This window comes from Lottia gigantea (assembly GCF_000327385.1).
Source record: "Lottia gigantea unplaced genomic scaffold LOTGIsca_84, whole genome shotgun sequence".
Taxonomy (NCBI): Eukaryota; Metazoa; Mollusca; class Gastropoda; family Lottiidae; genus Lottia; species Lottia gigantea.
This window is the reverse complement of record NW_008710779.1, coordinates 814,950-836,758: the sequence shown is the minus strand read 5'-3', so window position 1 is coordinate 836,758 and position 21,809 is coordinate 814,950. Positions and strand designations below refer to the sequence as shown.

General features: G+C 33.3%; 2 protein-coding genes across 2 annotated transcripts; one reads left to right on the top strand and one right to left on the bottom strand.

The window, feature by feature from the left end:
- Window positions 1–549: 549 nt before the first annotated feature.
- Window positions 550–14,906, bottom strand: LOTGIDRAFT_133465 (hypothetical protein; the record flags this gene model as incomplete). The annotated part of the gene is made up of 22 exons (XM_009067631.1): window positions 550–732; window positions 1,338–1,488; window positions 1,882–1,972; window positions 2,311–2,518; window positions 2,841–2,971; window positions 3,301–3,394; window positions 3,883–4,074; window positions 4,376–4,471; window positions 4,718–4,845; window positions 5,431–5,503; window positions 5,679–5,770; window positions 6,272–6,429; window positions 6,690–6,834; window positions 7,177–7,360; window positions 9,577–9,657; window positions 10,675–10,839; window positions 11,217–11,314; window positions 11,533–11,697; window positions 12,187–12,316; window positions 13,271–13,344; window positions 14,290–14,359; window positions 14,790–14,906. The coding sequence occupies 22 exons, from the start codon at window positions 14,904–14,906 to the stop codon at window positions 550–552; spliced, it is 2,826 nt and encodes a 941-aa protein (XP_009065879.1).
- A 902-nt stretch (window positions 14,907–15,808) lies between these two features.
- Window positions 15,809–19,690, top strand: LOTGIDRAFT_169314 (hypothetical protein; the record flags this gene model as incomplete). The annotated part of the gene is made up of 2 exons (XM_009067630.1): window positions 15,809–15,840; window positions 18,775–19,690. 2 exons carry the CDS (start codon window positions 15,809–15,811, stop codon window positions 19,688–19,690), a joined length of 948 nt encoding a protein of 315 aa, XP_009065878.1.
- Window positions 19,691–21,809: the final 2,119 nt, after the last annotated feature.

The following is a 21,809-nucleotide window of genomic DNA, read 5'->3' as shown; positions in this document are numbered from 1 at the left end:
CATGTATTCTTAATCATATCATTAAGTTCTTATTGCATATAATTAGTTTTTTCCAATCATGTTATGTCCATGTATGTACATGTGGATAAACATAAAAAGACTTTTTGACCTTTCTCGATCAGTCACTCATTGGAATTCTGCTGGTAATTCTCTTCTAATTAAGCTAATTATGAATTAATTATTGACATGTGAGACATACTAGTATTTTTCCAAGTCATTAGAACTACTTTCTATTCATATAAGTATTAGAATTTTCATTTTCATAAATGAAAATAAGGGAACCCATCTTTAAAATGAAAGTAAACTTATAACTTACAATTTTCTTTGTTTTTCTTCTTCTAGCCGTTTTCGTTCCTCTTCTTCTTTTTGCTTCTTTTTTCTTTCCATTTCTTCCTAAAAATTGTATAATAAATAAATTAAAAATTCAATTTTCTTGTAATTTGCAGTGTTTAATTAAGATTTGCTGCAATGTTGAAATTTTGGTTGCTTACGGTATTCATTCACTCAGTTTTGAAGTCTATTTCCTAATGAGAAACTGTCTGGAAGCATTTATCTAAGAGGTACAAAATGCAGCATAAAAAAAAAATTTACCTGTATTTTTCGTAATCTTTCTTGTTCCTCAGCATTTTTTTGTTCTTCCAACTTCTTCTTTAAGCCAGCTAATTGTTGATCCATATTTACAGTTAAACTATTGTATAGGTTATCTAGTTCTTGACGTTTCATATTGGATGACTAGAATATATAGAATATTCAAATACAACACGTTCTTTTCTATACAAAGGCAATCGAGGCAAATCTGTTGCGTAATGGAGGCACATGCCTCACTTTTGAAATGACGACCAAACTGTAGGTGTCTTTTTTTACCATTATGCATTTCATATCCATCCAGATCCTCTTTGTCTCATCTTAACTTTGATTGTGCTAGACTATCATTACTACTCTTAGAAGTTGATATTCTGAATCGATAGGGTTCATCCTTGGTTGATAACAAACACTCACACCAAGTTTTGTCAAAATCAATCAAGAATTGTGCCTTCTAGAGTGTTTGTGTGCTAAAAATTGAATGCGTTTTCAAGAACAAGGGCAATAACTCATACTAGGACAAAATTCAATTGACTAAAAGACCAGACCAGAAATGAAATGAATAGAGTTTTACGTCCTACTCTTCTGCACCTAATTGGGCTAATGAAGACGGGAGACAAAACAATAGAGGACATTGGCAGGAAAATGAAATGAATTGAGTTTAAGGTCCTTATATTCTACACCTTATGTGACAATGCCTAATATTTCTACCATTATAAATTTTAAGACCAAAACAATCAAATAACAATACTTACTCTTATTTTCTTTAAGTTTTCTAATAAAACATGATCAAAATCTTTAACTTGTTTAGTGGCAGCTTCCTTATCTTTCTTCAACTGTGAGACAATTTGTCCCATCAATGCCATTTGTCCCTGTAGACCTATTACTTTCTTTACTGTTTCATACCTAGAAATAACATCAATATATATATAACATTACCCTAAATGTTATACCTGTTCCTGTGCTTCTGAGGGTCGACACCCATATAACCTTTCAGAATGATAATCTGAAATTTGGTTTGCAAGCAATAGAAAAATAAAGAGCTATAAATGGTCAATAGGATGATTGTCATTGGCAATATTATTGGATACAAGCTTTCCATGTCACTTTAAGAATAAAATTCTTACATCTAGTTTGTATGCGATCAAAAACACAAAGAGGTATAGGATGTTATAGACTATCAATTTTGTAATCATCTACATGGCTGAGTATCTTGTAACGATTTTGGGAGAAGAAAGGCAACATCATGTAATGCTCCTTGTTTAAAAGATCTCATTAAAATTGAAAGAAATGACTTACTTGGGTTTAAATGCACGTCTACATTTCCACATTCTAGCTGTTTTCTGTATCTTAATATACATGCTATTTCTATATTTAATCTTGTTCTTCACTGAAAAAGAACCAAAATATTTTGAATAATTTTCTTTACTCAGTAACTAAAAGCAGGCTATCCAGCACATATTGACGAAACTAAGGGATTGGCCTTAAATGGGTTAAAACTAGGAATTTTATAACTAAATTTAGACAGTTTTCGACATTTATATGGATTACCGGTACTTTCCCAAATTTGACACTTAAGAAAGTTGAGAGTGGGGGATCTAGCCAGCCTGTAAAAGCTCCTCCCGAACAAATATATCTTGGCTAGAGAAAAGGCTTTTTCTTAAGACACCTAGAGTATGGTACTAATAAGTATTAGCTCTTGTTTACTCTATTATAATCATATCTTACATTTAATAACAGATAGAGCTCCCCATTGAGCTTTTCTCCATCGAGAGCAAATCAACCATTTCTTGACTTTCTTAACCAGTGCTGCTAAATTCTCAGGATCACTCTTCATAATTTGATCAAACTCAGCAAATTTTCCAGGTCGGAAAAATACTTTAGTTAATCCAAATTTAAAGTCTTTATCATCCAGACCTAGTGCTTTGAATAGAGCCTGAAATATGCAATACCAACATACAAACATAGCCATGAATACTTATGATAGCTTATCAGGCAAAGGTAATATATGCCCACTGTAGCAGTACAGTAACAATCACCAGCATGAAATATTCAACCTTCAGTCATACACTTCTTTTGAACTTTTTGGGGCAATACTGAATAATATTACCACAGTTGTCAATTGTTCTTTCTAAGAGTGTTTACAGGCTAAAAATTGGAACCTTGAATATTGTTTGTAACTTCAATGAACGTGGTCACTGCTTTCAAGAGAAAATACAATAAGATAAATGGAAGTTCCTAATAAATATTTTTCTTACCTTACAGAATAATCTAGGATCTAAACGAGAGAGTTCAGGTGGTAAATATGATTTATACATATTATATAAATCAGAAAACTGAGTACGTGATGGAAAACCTTGCTGCATCAGATCTAATACAGATATCATACCTAAAATATAATCATATTCTTTTATATCATTACTGTCACACTTTCCTAATCATAGCCAGTTCAGTTTAGTTGACATACTTCATTTGGCCACAACTATTTAAAATTCATGTGTCAGAATTCTGCACTGATTGGAACTTTAATCAACGTCTAACGTTAAAATTGTCTAATGCTACTTTTTCACATAAAGTTCTATAAATATTGAAAAGAAGTTACTGCATGTTTCTTTTCAAAATTATATTTAAAGGAAAAAAGTTCCAAGTTTTGAAGAAAAGCATACAAGCAGGGCTGAAGCACAAAATGGCCAATGAAAGGCCTCCACTATTACTTACCAGCACATTGCAATTGACTCAGAATTTGAGCTCCTTCATACAAATGATCCACCATCTTTGAATTAGGTTTAATACATCGTATGAAATTTGTGCCCTAAAAGAGAAAAGTTTGTTTCACATTAAAAAGTGTATTTCTGTGATATATCTATTAGAAATAAGAAAAATTCCATCTATTATTTTTATCTGAATAGGAACAGCTGCTTCCAAATGGTAAAACTAGCCTTAAAACGCTATTATATTGACAAAAATTCAATCAATTTTTTACTTTTAAGTGTGGAATGTACTGAAGAGAAGTGAGTTCTGAAGTGTCAAATTACAAATTAAACTGTATATTTCTATTGAGCACAGAAATAAGGGCATTCATACACATCCTATAGGTGACCTCACACCATAGTGCTTTCAGTAAGCGTATGTTTGAGAATAATGAAAATGGTCAGATGCATGAGAGTTGCACTCAAAACTTTTGATTGCTATTCTTATTCCAACCATACACCTGGTGATCGTTATGGTGTGAAGGCCCTTTTAGTTATATATGGATATACCAAAATTAGAATACAAAATATAGCGCAAAATGATACTTACAGTACTACTAAGTTTTTGCATCAAAACAGTTAATTGTTGTCTGAACTTAGTACCAACACTACTAAATTGTAGTTTGCCAGCTTGTACTTTAGTACCTTCAAATAATTTCTGTACCAGTTTATTCTTGCTGTCTTGTACTAAGAATACCAGTGATGCGTGTAGAGCATCATTATTCTTCTCTATAAACTGAGTCTGTAAAAATAACAAGTGTCACTATCAGAAAAGACTGAAGTTTGTCATTGAAATTCACAATGTTCTGGATTCAGTAAGGACAAGTTGGTTAAAAATTTGAAAAAACTTAAAGAGATTGTAAAGGGCATTAATTTGCACCATTCCAATTTTCAATCTTTGGTTCTTACGATTCTACTGATGTCATAAAACACTTAGTTTAAGTGGAATTGCAAGAACCACAGACGTCTGATTGAAAATTGTAAATCAAGGCTTTTAATATCCCTGATACATATTAAGATGTATAAATTCAGTATGTACTTACAGTATGGTAGCAAACAGCACCAGCAAAATGACGAATTAAAAATCCTTCATCATCTCTCAAGCCACGATGACTTTTCAATTTTGATTTACGTGGATGCTGAAATAAACAGTTTAATATATTTAACAGTCATGAATGTATTATTGGTATTTTGTCAATAAGTTATACCAACAGATAATATATCAAAAGCCAATGAAATGCCTGAATTTTCATTTTCACATCGTGCAGATGTACTCGTATCACATATTAGAATTAGAATCTAGACATCTAGTTCATCTGCGATTCAAGAGCTCTTCTTCATGGAGAGCAAATACTTAGAAGATTTCGATCCATAACAATACTTACACTCAGTCTAAAATGATTTTTATTTCTATTATGAACTTCAGCTGTAAAATGTTCAGGTTTAGGTGTTGGTAATTTACTTTCTTCATCTAGTAATTCAAATATACCACTTCCTTTAGTCTCTACTAGTTCTACAATAAAAGTCAATATAGTTTAACATCTTACTAACTTACTCCTGATTGGACTATTGAATATGGGGAGTGCAGTGTTTGCATTTTGCCAAGACATGAGCCCATTTGCTTTTTATATCTAACTGTAGAGGAATCTGTGCACAGTTCAGAGCACACATGACCTCAGTTTATTGTCCCATTCAAACAACAAGATACAACCGTGGAAAACAGCAGTGTTCAAAATCCAAAATTACCATCTCAACCTAGAGATTGAACTCTGAACTGACATGTTAGCCAGCCAGGAAATAATTGCTAAGCAACCATAGGTGCAGTAAATATATTTGCAGAACAGGGCCTGGTCTTCTCAAAGTAAGACAAATGAAATTAAATGAATGGAGTTTTACGTCCTACTTTTCTGCACCATGTGGGCTAATGAAGACGGGCAACGCCATGCAGGGTGCAATGAGGGAAATTTTGCCAGGACAGCAGCATTAGCCTGCACTTTTTCGATTTCCAACTGTCGAGGGATCTTTAACGTGCACAGCCTGCAGCCTCGGTTTATTGTCCCATCCGAACAACTTCAAAGTAAGACAAATGATTACATACCTATACAATCTTGGTTATCAGTCCACTGAATTTTACGAACATTTAATCCCTCTTTCTCATACAGAATTTGTTCCTGAAAATAGTTATACAGTTTTTAAATTGTCATACATTGAAAAATGGTGGTCATGTGTTCTAATCTCAGTTAGTATGCAAGAAGCTGATGACCTTGGCAAGTTCCTCAAAACTATATCTTCTGAATTACAGGAGGGTGTCATAAAAAAAAATGGAATCCTACTTAATTCATTTACCTCATTTAGAATTCTTTCATTAAAAAATTGTTGAAGTTTTTCATTACAATAATTAATACAGAATTGTTCAAAACTGTTCACTTGAAAATATTCTGAAAAATACATGTACATTATGCTTAAAAATAATTATCAAAATTATTTACAATTGATATATCACATACAAATTGTTAGAAAATAAAGTTTGGAAATTTTAGAAACTGGAAATAAATTTCTAAATGTCTTTCATGAGTTCAAGAAGCTCTCTCACACTAGGACCATAATCACGACACATTTTTGGGCATAAAAGGGAAATGGAAAGATAACCTGAAGTTTTTGTAATGTTTGATAACCTAGAAGGAGACAATATGCAATAAGAAGACTATTACACGGAGTGACCATAACTATAGAAGTTTTGAGTGTTCCCCACTTGTTGATATTTTCATTATCATTGTTTCTAACTAAGTAACACAGTCTTTTAGTGACTACAGTCTTACACTTCTATGGTTATGATGCACCACAAGATAAGCCGACGTCAGATATGGTTCTCAAATTGAACTCTATCAACTGGTATATTATTTCAATTACTTCCTGAAGTCAAAGCTCGAAGTACTTACCAAAACCAGCAATATCTAATACACCAATATAATTCATGGAGGAACCAAATGGTATAGCTTCATTTACACGTCGTACTATATAATCAAATAGTTTAGAATAAATAGCTTTAGCTAAGGCATCACGTCCACTTTGAGCTTCACCAGCTTTTAAAGGTACTCTGGAAAGAAAAAGAAGCATAAAATATCCTGTTTTTTATCAAATCCTTCCTATTCGTAAAGCTGAGAAACTATCAGAAGAAAGAAGTCTGCTTGATAAAAAAAGGTGGAACAGGTTTATGTATATTTCAATGCAAGAAAATGCAAGAGGCAACAAGAGCTTTCAAGATTGGGTCAGCATCATTTATACAGCATAAAACGCGTAATGACATGATTCAAGTTTTAATATTTCTAGTATAAACAGGTAAGACAATAAACTCACTTGATAGCAGTGCCTTTAACACCACCTCTAGATGTTTGCATTACTCTTGATGTTAAAGATTCTCTTAGTTCTTCTTTATTCACACCAATCAAACCAGCAGCTGTTACTAGAGAATCTTCAGCTGCTTTAGTGATCATACAGCCACCTATAAATATTACAATGTTATGAATTATAAAGTCCAGAAGCTGTTACAGGAGAATTTTGTCAGAATCCAAAGGAATTGTATACGTCAAACAAATGATTGTTGTGGGTCCTATCACAGTAAGCATATTAAAGTCTGGTGACTTTGAATAACTCATCTGTCCTCATTATTTCAGTTGACAAAGTTGTAATCCGAGAAAGATCAATGCCAAGAGGTCTGACCAAGGACTAGCTGGTAGACAGGGCATAAAAAAATAGAGAAAACAGATATTATTGACGATGTCCACATCTTCATGAGTTAGTAATTAATTATCAATTAATGGAGAAATAGAAACAGCATTCCTACCTTTGGTATCTTCATGATTTTCTTCAAAGCTAATGTTACCAAGATGTAGTACACTAGCTACAATAGTAAATATTCCTAATCTATCTTCATTATTTATACCCATCTTAGTCATAGCTTCATTACATACATTAAAATCTCGTACATCATCTAATACAGGATCTTTCAAACTACCCTTCTTCAAGTACTGAAATTATTAAATTAGAATAATATATTCCCAAACCAGAAACAGTTGAGAAGTCAAGAGGCCACAACAGTGAACAGTTTGAGTCTAATATGAAGAAAACCTATACCGGTACCATCGCAATTCAAGTACCCTTGCCTACAAATTTCATGGGGTACACATGCAATCATGGATAGTCTAAGATATAAATGCAATGTATCTTGGGATAGAGTAAACATTCTTCTGCCCAGTGTACTGCAACAGCCACAATAAATGTAAAAGCTATAATGAAAGAACCCCCAAAGAATGAACTAAAGATTTGCAGAGAAAAAAATACAAGAAACAAATCTTTATTCATATAGTAAGTACCAGACTGTAAATTTTACTATAAACTGTTTTTTTGTGTGCAGATTTGGACATTTTAAAGAAAAAATTTGATATGATTTTTGTAAACTGGATTTATGCAAATAATACCTATGGATATAAAAATCAGTATGCTTAATGTTTTAGCACTACAAGGAATCTTATAAATACCAATTGTATTCAATGAATGCCAGAACTATTTTTTGTGAATATTGAAAGTTCCATCCTTCCATCCACTGTTGGACATGGACATTGTACAATACATACAATGATGTATTTCACCTTTGATACAGATGATACTTAAAGAGGTTTTCTAAAAAAAAACTTTCAGGGACATTGATAGCATCAATCTGTACCATACCAATTTTCAGTCAGATGTTTTTGGTTCCTGCAATTCCACTAGAAATATGTGTTTGGTGACATCACTAATTGTGAAGGGCCTTATGTGATAAATCATATTTTGAGATAAGTGACAGATGATATTTAAAGGGATTGTAAAGATTTTTCTATTTACGTGTATCAGGGACACTGATAGCATCAATTTGTACCATTCAAATTTTCAGTCAGATGTCTGTGGTTCCTGCAATTTCACTAGAAATAAATGTTTGATGATGTCACTAAAAGTGAAGGGCCTTGTGTGATAGAGTATATTTTGCAATTAGTGACGTCACCAAAAACTTATTAAACTTATTTCTGGTGAAGCCACAGACGTCTGATTGATAATTGGAATCAAGCAAATTGATCCCATCTGTTTCCCGGATACACATTAAAAATTCAGAAAACACTTGACAATCCCTTTATGTAAATCTGTTGAAATGTATGAGTACTATACAAAGTTTTGAAGAAAAGATAACACACAAAGATAACACAATGAGTTATGAGGAAGTATATTGATGTTTTATTGTAAAAGAAGAATAGGACAGCAACAATGAGAAAGATACAGTTTACTGTGTCAACACAACATGGTGAAGAATTTTCTACTAGTCACATGGTCAATATTGATATCGTCAACAATACAGTCAACATTTTATATAGTGTATCGTCTTTCTCAACACCCAAATGTTGTCTTGTCTCTTTTATATACTGTATCTTTCTCAACACCCAAATATTGTCTTGTATCCTATAGAGTTTTATATAGTATTGTTTTGAAAATATTGTCTTGTAACTTATATATAGTGTATCTTCTTCTCAACACATAAATATTGTTTTGTAACCTATATATAGTGTATCTTCTTCTCAACACCCAAATATTGTCTTGTAACCTACAGACTTTTATATAGTGTATCTTCTTATCAACACATAAATATTGTTTTGTAACCTATATATAGTGTATCTTCTTCTCAACACATAAATATTGTTTTGTAACCTATATATAGTGTATCTTCTTCTCAACACATAAATATTGTCTTGTAACTTATATATAGTGTATCTTCTTCTAAACTCATATATAGTTTCATAGTTTCATTTATAGATATAATTTTTATATATAGTGCATAAATATTGTCTTGTAATTATCAAATATGAAATAGATGTCCTAGTAACACAGATAAAGACAAAAACATTGTGGGAAAAGATGCCAAGATGCATAAACTTATCAGACTGGATAACTATTACACTATCAAATTTTATGTGTTTTTTTGTATTGTGCCGAGACCACTAAACCTTTTGGCTCTCAAATTGGAACTGTTTTCAGAACGATTTAATTTGTCATGTATTCCATTATTATTATTCAAGGAATTTTTGTAATGTAAACATGGATTAATTAGTGTCTTGCAACCTACAAACTTTTATACACTTTATCACACATTTCTTATTCTAATTTAACAGCTTTTGACCATTTCAATAATCTTCTTGTATCAAATCTGTAGTAATCTTACCTCTTGACTCTTTCTATCGGCATTCAAATTCTTTTCTGAAGCCCGTGAAATAAAATACTGTGTACAGCCTTGTCTAATGTACTATACAATAAATAGACAACAATTTAGTGCAATAACATGCAATAAGCAGTGCAAAAATACAAATAAGGAACAACAACAACCATTTCTTCATCTTCACAATGGTCAAGGTATTATGAAGCTTGTATTATACCTTGACTACAATAGTCACTGTTCTTGTATCAGGGAATGTAGCAATCTGATTGGATTGTACCCCAGCAAATACCGCTAATCAGAGTCCTCAACAGAAAAACTGTAAAAATTATGGCCTATTATTAACACACTTTCTGTCAAGGGCTCTGATTGGCTGTATTTACTGGCGTACAATCCAATCAAATTACTGAATTTACCATCATCTATGTTGCAAGAAAGTTGGCTTACGTAGTCAAGGTATTAGATGAACTTTGTTCTACCTTGACCAATGGTAAGATGCTATTTCTTTAAAACCATGCTCTCTAAGCAACCATCTATACCATCACTTAACCAATGTGCTAATGCCATTACTCCAGACCAATTGACAGATCCATATTGGTCAAATGCCCACTTTAAAGCTTGCAATTCTCTGATTTAAAGCCAGCTGTTTCCTCAAGCACTGATAACAGCCAAGGTCATTCAAAAGCACTCTCTATTCATTACAATACAACACTAAAATATCAATCATCTTGCCTTTTTTCTAAATATACATCACTAAGGTAACTATTTATCTTTTGAAACTGTAAATTTATTTTTTGAGGGGAGCTACTTTACTTAAGATCTGATAACAACTTCACATACCTTTATGCCTGATTGTATCATCAAATTACTGTAACTCAGTAATGCCTACTATGGATATCAAAGTGGGTGCACAATATACATGCAAGTCTGCATTCATCATTAAATAAACCTACTTCAGAATTTCTTTAAAATGGACATTAACCTGTGTCTTATAATCCTTCAGATCATAGAAATGTTTTGGAAAAAAGCCAAGATGATGACAACTACATAAAATCTACCAAAACAACAACAAAGCCATTACAGATTTTATTAATAGTTTAGACTTACTTGGAATGTATCAGGTGCTCCAAGTTTCAGTTTAGTTTTTAAATCTTCAGGTGCTCCAGCACAAAGTCGGTAAAATATATGATAATTCCTCTCTTCTTTACTCTGAGTACAAATTCTGGACTTCTCTAATAAATAATGGGATATGAATCCACCACAAACTGAAGACTGAAATAAATAAAGATTGTAGAGCAACAAAGCAGACATTAGCGTTTCAAATCAAAAAAAGGAGATGAGTTGACGTTGTACAATTTAATGAAATGTTTCAAAGATAAGCATTTTTAATTTAGTAAAAATCTGAATCAAACCTGATTTCTGTATAAAATGTAAACATAACATCGTAAATAGCTGAAAAAACTTTCAGCTTGTCCAAAATTCAGTCCATATTCAATATTAATACAAATTATGTTTTTGAAATTTGCAGACTGTAATCCACAATCCAATTTAAACACTATGTCGTTTAGCAGAAGACTGAAACCCAATCTTCATTTTTGTTGCATGGGAAATTTACTTTAAGCTGGTTAAAAATAATGCATTTCCCAAACCTTATTGTCAAAATGGATTTCAACAAATTTTCCAAAACGACTACTGTTGTTATTTCTGACAGTCTTGGCATTACCAAATGCTTCCAGAAGGGGATTAGCTAAAATAAAACATTCCAAAATAAAACCATGTAATGATAATCAATAGTAGATGACTAAGAAATTGAGGTGGTATCTTGTAATAAGAAATCCAAGATCTAAAGATCTAAACTGCAAAACAAAACTCAAAATGCAAACAACATATTGGTATAATGGTGGTTTTTCAGTCTTACATCAGCGTCAGGCTGTAAAGGATAATGTTGATGAGTTGAACACTTACATTCTAGAATTCTCTGTTCTACAGGACCAGCATGTGTACCCCAGCTTTCAGCTAGATACTTTAAGATATATTTTGTTGATTCTGTCTTACCAGCTCCAGATTCACCACTAACAATAATAGACTGACTAACTTTATTAACTTTCATATCACGATGAGCCTTATCAGCTATAAAAATAAAATCAATGCATTTTTATTCATTCTTTCTGTAATTTTGAGACTATTTCGCTCCTCAAGACAAGTTTGGGATTTGATTCTTTGACTAGGCCAGGCCCACAGCGAATGTGATTGTTCAATGGCAATAATATATTCCGAGGGACAACAGAGTATGATGTTTATTTGCATTGATGATTGGTCGTCAGATCTTTTTTTTCGGGGAGGAAACTCCATTTTTTGGGGTGCTCCTTCTTTAGTTACACACCTGAACAGGACACTAAAAGTTTAAAATAAATTGATAAGGTTGGGGTCATCTGACATGAACTTTGCTTCCAGTGTGGTTCAAAACACAAAATGCTATATATATATATATTACTATATATATATATAAATTGTGTGTACAATTGAACTCAATCAATATTCTAGACCAAATCCTTCACATAGTGACCATTCATTTACAGTTTCTATACCATTTTCAGTATCAATCTTAACGGTACTTACCAATGGCAAATACATGAGGTGGTAGTGTACCCAATGATTTGCCTTGATATTTCTTTATAGTGTTACTTGAATACAAATCTGGCATTTCATAATAAGGATTAACAGCAATGAGTATATTGGCCGTGTAAGTCTGAAATAAATATTTCATAATTGTTAATTCAAACTTCCAGTCCGTGTAAAGTAGATCACTATGGTTCATATGAAATAGCGCAGTGTGCAATGAGTAAAATTTTGCCAGAACAGTGGCATAGCCTAATCTTTTTTCTAAAGACAAGATTAATCGAAGTGTTATTCGAAATTCTATATTACAAACACAATTCTCAGTGAAATTGTCTAGTGTTCCCAGCACTGTTTGTTATTAGACTAAACCTTAAAGCAAAATACTAATTAGTGACATGTATTTATACAGAGTAAGTAATTAGTAATATGATATACAATATCTTATTACTGTTCCTAATTAACACTAGACAATAATCATCATTATAACTTCTATATCAATATCTTTATAACTCTCAGGCTAACTGGGTTATAACTTCATTTTCAAATGAATCAATTTTTTTCAAAATATCTCGTTTTTGTACCAAAGGTAAAAGGTAACATAACCTCAATTTTATTGCAATTTTTTTCAGAAACAGGTCCATGTGTGCAATGAGGGAAAATTTGCTTACTCTTTAAAATTCTAAAGGCTAACCATTAGTACAATCAAAGTATTGATTTTGTTGGAACTTTTTTTTTTTTTTTTTTGTTTGTAGGTCAACCATTCATGAAAGCTAAGTAATGAAGGATAATAATGATTTTTAGGATTTTTCACTTTTGCAAAATATTCAGAGAATGTGGTCTTTGAGTAAATATTTCAAATGAAAAAGCCATTATTTCAACTACTAAGTAAATAATAAGACTAAATGCCTTTTGCATGAGGTTTTGTTTCTGACATCTGACCTCAAATTTCAAACATACATTACAGTCATTGTTTTCATTCTATAAGGAATACAATAGCTCTACCTATAAACACTGTAAATTACTACAAAATCAATTGTAAATGGTAACCATGGAAACAGTTATTAATTCATTAAATGCTACTTACATAGATTTGGTTTTTCATATATCTGATTCGTACATTATTAAGTAAGGTGGCTTCATTTAAGTACATCAAAGCACCTAATTATAAACAAAAGCACAATAAATGTCAATGAATTCTGTAATAAATATACTATCACTGGAATAGGCTGTTTACATGCCACGTAGTGTACAATGGGATAAATTAAGATATCAACATATAAATTGATCTTTGTACAATGCCATTAATAAATGGAAGTAAACAAAAGAGTATTTCAAAGATAAAGAAATTGTTGATCAAAAACATCTGATGAGCCATGAGATATTTTTTCTAAGCCAATGATAATCATTAAAAAAATCATTAGTGGCTTCATGAAGCCGAAACCATGAAGTTTCTTTAAATAGTTAGGCAGGTTGTGATGGTGTCCACCTATTTTTTATACAGGTTAAAATACTTCATGGTTGAACAGACTGTTCCCCTGGTTTAGTGAATATAACGATCCATTTTAATAACTATAAGCGAATTGTTTGAATATTCAGTTTTTATTCATTACATTTGATATCAATCAACAAAATTATTAGCACTTGTCAGAATAAGAAGCACTGACACTTTAGTATACCTAAAGTGTGCAGGTTGGGGCACTTTTTTGATGGCCAATAAGGCCATTTGTCAGATTTCGACAGGGGAAATGGAATGCTGTTTGTGACAATATATAAATTAAAACATCCCAGAGTGGCATTTAGTAACTGGGATATGAATAACTGGACACAATTTTATGGATAACAATTACTTTAATGAATAACTATTTATTAAAGTAATTGTTATCCATATAATTGTGTCCAGTTATAAATTAAACAGTGGTCTAAATGAGGAAAATTATAAAAAATCTTATTTGGATTAAAATATTTATTCCAGTGAAAGATGTTATATTTGTATATTTTTGGAATAATCTGTCAAAAGACTCGAGGAATCAAGAAAATGCAACTTGTTGACAAAACTAACTAAAATTACTAGCAATATTGATATTATAAAGATTACAAACTTACAATTATCTTCACAATCTTTATTATCATATTCTTCAGCTGGAAATGTTCTATCATAGATAGCATTGATAGTCTAAAATATAAAACAAAATTATGTTCATAAATCAAGAAGTCTAAAATTTAGATCTATAAAAGTTACATGACTATATGCCAATGACAAATTTGAATAAGCTATCATCAGAACATCCTGTGGATATTTAAATCAAATACAGTTTAACACTTTACATATTTACTCCTAATTGTGCTAATAAATACAAAGCCATGCAGTGTGGAATGAGTTAGTTTTGATAGATCAGCAACAATGGCCCACAATTTTAAATTTGCAAACTATAGATATTTTCTTATGCAGAGCTTATTTTTTGGCAGACTGCTCTTTGTTTTTGTTTCAAGTAAAAAATCAAATTGACCTGTGCCAAGATTGATCCCTGACCCGACCCCTCCCCTAGTCAAACCACTATAGCTTCCTGGAGATGAAAAAGCTACAAAATAAAAAAACAACTTACTGTTCCTGGTGCATCAAAAGGTTCAATAGCAATGGAGTCAGTTCCTATATCTACTATACGACCAAGTTTGAAACCATCAGTTTGGTGAGGTACCCAAACCTTCCTCCCTCCATCCATTTTTCACAGTCTGGAATGAAATTGAATTGAAATAAGGTGATAAATTTACAAAATTCTGCAACAATGCAGATGTATTACTATTAGCCTTCTCTTTATCAATTTCTTACTGTCAAGAGATCATTTATGTGTAGAATGAAGAGCATTCATATCTCATGTAAATTGAACATTGAACAAGATGAGTTTTCTATGCATGATAAGAATGGTTGCAAGTCAATTGTTAGATTTAGATTTACTTCACAAATACTTCCATACTTAGTTTCAGTTACATGTTCATCAAATTTTAAGTTATGCAGAGTCCAATGGCCAATACAATCTGATATTTATGGCCAATACAATCTGATATTTATGCAGAGCATATCAATGTCATGATTGTAAGTTTATACATTCTTCTTACTCAGAAATCGAAAACAAAAATTTGATAACTTCCACTTTCAGTATGAAGTACATAACCTGACCTTGGCAAATTTCCAAACTTTTGGATTCTTAAGATGTCTTTAATGTTATAGATAAATATTACATCATTGCAAACTTTTGCCACTTTCAATATTTTCTTTCAGACGTGTATCATTTGTCTTAGAATGTTTTCAGGTCCCATTGATCAGAATATCTCAAATGTCTGTTTCATTTCGTCAAAACAAAGCCTCATATTATTGATTGTAAGAACATTGTGACATTAGAGGACACAGAAGGGTGTTTCAATATTTCAGTACATCATGAAATGAAAATAAGAGGATCTGAAAAGGATTAATTTAAATGACCATATTCAGCAATATTTTGCAAGCACATATTAGGTATGAAGACCCTTTTCGATGGTCTTGGAGCATTAAAAACTCTTCAGAATTACGACTGAAAATGACTGACTAAGCAAACCAATCAAAACCATACAAGTTTCTATTACCAAAATGACATTTGAAGACGAATTTTCAAATAACAGGTAAGGTTCAGTAATCACAGCCAGTGAAAAGAACCGGATCTTACATCTGCAATAGATACTGGTATTGACTAACAATCTATCATTCATACAAATATAGATCTAACTATGCACTCAATTTATTTGGACTCTCAATTTATTGGGATTTCAAGCAGACTGCAAGAGTGGAATTATTCATTTAAGAGCACTTCTACGAAATTCATCACAACCTTCAAATTGTTGTCTGCTACTGCACTCAGGTGTGTCAATTTAAGGTGATGACTTGTCCTTCCTGTCCAACGAAATACCTGTCATGAGAGCAACTCCGAAAGTCGAAGGGCACCTTTCTTTGAATATAACAGATGAGATATTTAAGCTTACCTGTAACTGGATACTAGGTTGGCTAAAAGATGAGACAAACTTGGATAAATAAAAACAAGTAATCTGTAAAAGGAAAATTAATTATCAATCACCATTATACAGTAATGTCATACACAGCAATCAGTGTAAGGCGGGGCCACTTATATCACTACGCGCACACCTGGAAAAATAATCCCGGTGCTTTTATGAATCCATTTGAGAAACTCGTTTACTAAATTTGTTCCTGCACGATTTTATACTCGTCAACGCAATTAATATTCTGAATAATAATAGATTTGACTGAATAAAGTCGTATTTATTTTTGTCATAATGAGCAAATTTGAAAAAAGCGACAAAAGGGAGGCAATCGAACCAGGTGTGTTATTAGCTAATTGATTATAATGCAGGTGCATATTATCAGTTATTAAATCATGATGTAATTTGAGGGCTGGTTAAAATGGTCTAAAACATAACTGTTAAAGACCCGTGCCAAGTTAATGGTTTTCACTTATTGTCCTACATATTATGCCACTGTCGAGATGACGCCAACACACCTTTGCCTTCGTTGCTGCAAGGTTTGGATGCATGCAGGTCAAGAGGAAAGTTTTTGCAGCCAACGTCATCATTACTACAATGATAGGGTCCTACTTATAAATTTTACATTGTGAAAATCAAGTGGAAGTCTGAGGAGGACGAGTCGGCCTTGAAATCACCAGACAAAATTTGTCATGGAAAGTCAGGAATCTGACACGTTTCTGCCAAAGAGCTTTGGCGCCCATCTTGCAGAAACTTTTGTCATTCCAAAACTCTTGATGAAAGATGCAAACAACACTGGTCAATTTGTCAATCAACTATGCACCCAGGTCCGTCGCTAGGGTGGGGTCCGTGGGGGGCAAGTGAGAATTAAGCCCCAGCAAAACCTTCTTCAGTTCAGCAGAGATTGATAAATTTATAGTGTCTTTGTACAAAATCAAAAATATATAGATTTTAATACGTTTTTGACAACTCAAAATTGTCAGAAATGTGCTATCTGGGCCTTTAATTTTTTAGGTTTTCTGATTACAAAATCTAAGCCCCGGCACCATTTCCTTCCTGGCGACGGGGCTGCATGCACCCTGGTAATGTTTATAGTTGCTGTTGAAGGTTTTTCTTGGCCGAAGATCATCGTCAAGGCTTCCTGTGCCTCGCATGTATTCCACAGCCCACTTCTTTACAGTGAGACAGGTTGAGTCATCGCTTAAGGAAAAGATTAAGTTCTTTGCAATTACATGTACTTGATAGCCAGTTTTATCCATCAATCAAACGATGCAACAATCTATCCATCATATCTTTGTCAAGAACGGGGATAGATGAAATGAATTTATCTGGCTAAATCAGGAAATGTGTTTCTTAAAAAATTATTAAAAATAGAAACTGTTGTTTCTATGATGTGTTTCTACATCTAGAGCTGAGACTGCCAGTTCTTGACCTCCATTCTCAAATTTCTTATTATTGTGTTTTTAAATGTCTACTTCTTTGATTCCCCATGACAATTCTGTGACCTCTACTTGCTCTAATGATTTATAGAGATGTTACAGAAGAAAAGTCTTCAGAGTAAAAGCAGTGGCGTCGCCAGTGGGGGTACAGGGAACCCTAAAAGAGGGTTTGTACCCCAGCCACCCCCACCCCACCCCTCAATTGCACAACCACTTCATTTCTAACAAAATTTAGCAAGACTCAAATTTAGATTTCTAACATGTTCGCCTCTTAATATGGGTTAGAAGACACCAAATGAATTCTACTTTTCAAACCTATTCTTGTGGAGAAGCTTCTCTGATGCTCAGTTTGATGCTCTTGCCTATGCGCTTCCGCAGAGCTGCCGGATTTTGAATCTAATCCTCCAAGCTTGCCCCCCATTAAGTTAGTCTACTCCCAATGTACCCCCGCCTGGGGAGCTGGGCATCTGGGAAGCTGGAGCCAGCCCTGAAGAAATGGGAGATAACTTGTCTCGTATTACTGATTAAATTATATAGTCAATCGAAATGAATACAGTCGCAGCCGACTATGATATACTTGAGTCTGTACAAAATATGCTTTAAGTACAGACTACAAAATGTTTTTGTTTCAGAAAGCAAGTGCTTTCAAAGCTTGTGTTTCTTTTATATTACTTTGCAAAGCAAGATCTGAAGATGTTATCTGGTCAGCAGATTTACGTTCTTCGACTTGAAGGGACTATCATAAGAATTATACATTTACGAGGAACATTGCCAGGAGTGACATTCATCAATTTAGTCCCAAATTTACCAACGTCTGGTCGTTATTTTGCCCAACGTGTCACCAGGCCCAATTTCCTTTAATCCCCATCACTGTTGGAAACAGATAAATATATAGCCAGCTTTGCATTAAGCAACATATGTCACAAATTTTTCAGACAATTTATGAGCAAGCTTTATCACTTATGACAAATTTGAAATAACATTTTTTGGTTGTTCTGTGTGTTTTTGTGCTGAATGTGCTTATCAGAAGAATGTCAAGATATCTGAGACGGATTTATTTCGATACTCATCAAGCATGGACAGTGTTGCTTTTCATTTCTTTCGGTGTATTCTTTATACTCAGTTGTCTCGTGTTAAGTTTACAGTCTTCAACATCTCGGAAGTCAACTTCATCAGCGGAAAGAGAAGTTGATTTACTGGTCATGACAACTATACACGATAAATACACAGATATCGACCATCTCACCAACTGGACATCATTATTCACTTCTGATAGAGTTCGTCTGCTCTTCTTTCTACAATATGGCGACATAAAAACATGGAAGACAAGATTTCCTGACGTTGAAATCATACCGCTTAATTCCACAATAATTATGTGCAATAGTCCTTCCTTCATTAGCCTTAATGTGTTGTTTCAGACTGCCAAAAAAATGTACAGAAGTCATTTCTACGCGTATGTTAATGAAAACGTGCTGGTATCAAATCAATTGTTGGTTACACTGAGTGATTTAATAAATAGTTATAAAGATATTGAGAGTGGGAAATCGACATTATTAATAGCAAGAAGTAGACTTGTAAAAGATAAAAATGTTGCCTTACAGCTTCTTCAATCAAATTTACATTCCTCACAAATTCAATATAGTATGAGTGGTTTGAGTGACGTCTTTATAACCAATAGACAATTTGAGTGGTCTAATATACCCAATATGATTGCACATCAGGATTCTACCAGTCAATTGCTACTGGCAATTTCACGAAGAAAAAGAGTCGTTTTACTTGACGTCACGAAGTCGTCAAATGTTGTTCGAATACGTAAAAAGAAAACGAAGCCCTCCAGATATGTTATGCGATGTGAGAAAAACATGGTAGTAGAATCGGATATTGATTCTGAAATATTGGAGACGTGTGGCAGTATGAAGTGTGTTGCATTGGAAACTACTTCAGAGAATAGTAAAGTAATTATCAAACAAAGACATACTGCCTCTGAATGTTCTATATGCAATTTTCATCCCGAAGTTAATGCACCGTGGCTTCCTTAAGGACAGAGTCCAGTGCTCGGACAACTTGATATACATGTTTTAAATGCAATTATGAAATAAAAACCTGAAATAAATTTTAGAATGTGTTAATGCAGGGGCGTATCTAGCAGTGGGTGGGAGAGGGCAAAATTAAGGGTTCTCGAGGCGAGACCCAAAGGCCCAATTCATGAAGTGCTCCTTGACCTTTCAAAGGCCCGAGGCGGGACTAGACATTACCCAATGGCCCAATCCCTCAATAGCCACTGTCACAATGTAGGCCTATCTCAGAGATATTTACTAATTATGTTCTTGGAAAGTACATCTGGGCACTCAAGTGAAAGATGCGCTATATAAATAAATATTTATAATAGTAAAACCGTGAATGTTTTTATAATTTTAACAGATTTGATATAATTATGATGAAGTGTACAAAGCGAGTCCGAATGTAAAGATGGCTTACCAGGCAAGGTAATATACGCCCACTGGCAGCATTGATATTTTGAATAAAAAATATTTGGCAGTAGTGACAATTACCAGTATGAAATATTCAATAGTCATACACTTCTTTTGAACTTTTTAATGGGAAAATAAATAATATTACCAAGTTTTGTCAAAATCTGTCAGAAATTGGGCCTTCTAGAGTGTTTACAGGCTAATATTTGAACAAGGGCAACTTATACTAAGAACTTTTCGATTTTTCTGATTTTCAATAGGGTTCATCCTTGGGTGATAACAAACACTTACACGAAGTTTCGTCAAAAGGTGTTAATAATTTCCAGGAGTGTTTACGAGCAATTGTAAACGGACCGACGGGGTGGACTCGGGTGATGTAGGTGTATAAAAACCTCCTCCTTTAATTTGTATTTTGTAGCATGGATTTATCAATAAAATATGATGCTGTATGTTTAACTCGGGCATGATACAGATGTTAGGTCTTTTGCTTAGCAGAAAATCAGCTTGAACTATCCGGAATGAGCAGCTGCTATCCGATTTCGATAAAACATAGTAAGCTTATGTAAATAGATGATACCTGTAATGAGCTTGATGTTGAAAGTAGTTTGACGAACGGCTCATCAGTTATTACACCATGCCCGGACTATTAAAATGTCTGAGCATCAACAAATCGATAGGCATTATCCTCAAAGATGAGGTTTCCTGCCATGCAGTCTATTGTAAATACCGCAAGTCACAAAGGTCAAAGAGATACGGGGAGTAAAATAGAGAAAGGTTAAGGAGATACACGGAAAGAAAGGTTAGAGTGACACAGGAGGTGCAAGAGAGAAAGGTTAGAGAGATACAGGGAGTAAAATAGAGAAAGGTTGGAGAGATACAGGGAGTAAAATAGAGATATGTTAGAGGAGATATAGGGAGTAAAATAGAGATATGTTAGAGGAGATATAGGGAGTAAAATAGAGAAAGGTTAGAGGAGATACAGGGAGTAAAATAGAGATATGTTAGAGGAGATACAGGGAGTAAAATAGAGATATGTTAGAAAGATACAGGGAGTAAAATAGAGAAAGGTTAAAGAGATACACGGAAAGAAAGGTTAGAGGACACAGGAGGTGCAAGAGAGAAAGGTTAGAGAGATACAGGGAGTAAAATAGAGAAAGGTTAGAGAGATACAGGGAGTAAAATAGAGAAAGGTTAGAGGAGATACAGGGAGTAAAATAGAGAAAGGTTAGAGGAGATATAGGGAGTAAAATAGAGATATGTTAGAGGAGATACAGGGAGTAAAATAGAGATATGTTAGAGAGACACAGGGAGTAAAATAGAGAAAGATTAGAGAAAGAGAGAGAGAAAGGTTAGAGAGATACAGGGAGTAAAATAAAGATATGTTAGAGGAGATATAGGGAGTAAAATAGAGATATGTTAGAGAGATACAGGGAGTAAAATAGAGATAGGTTAGAGAGATATAGGGAGTAAAATAGAGATATGTTAGAGAGATATAGGGAGTAAAATAGAGAAAGGTTAGAGGAGATATAGGGAGTAAAATAGAGATATGTTAGAGGAGATATAGGGAGTAAAATAGAGATATGTTTGAGAGATATAGGGAGTAAAATAGAGATATGTTAGAGGAGATATAGGGAGTAAAATAGAGATATGTTAGAGGAGATATAGGGGGTAAAATAGAGATATGTTA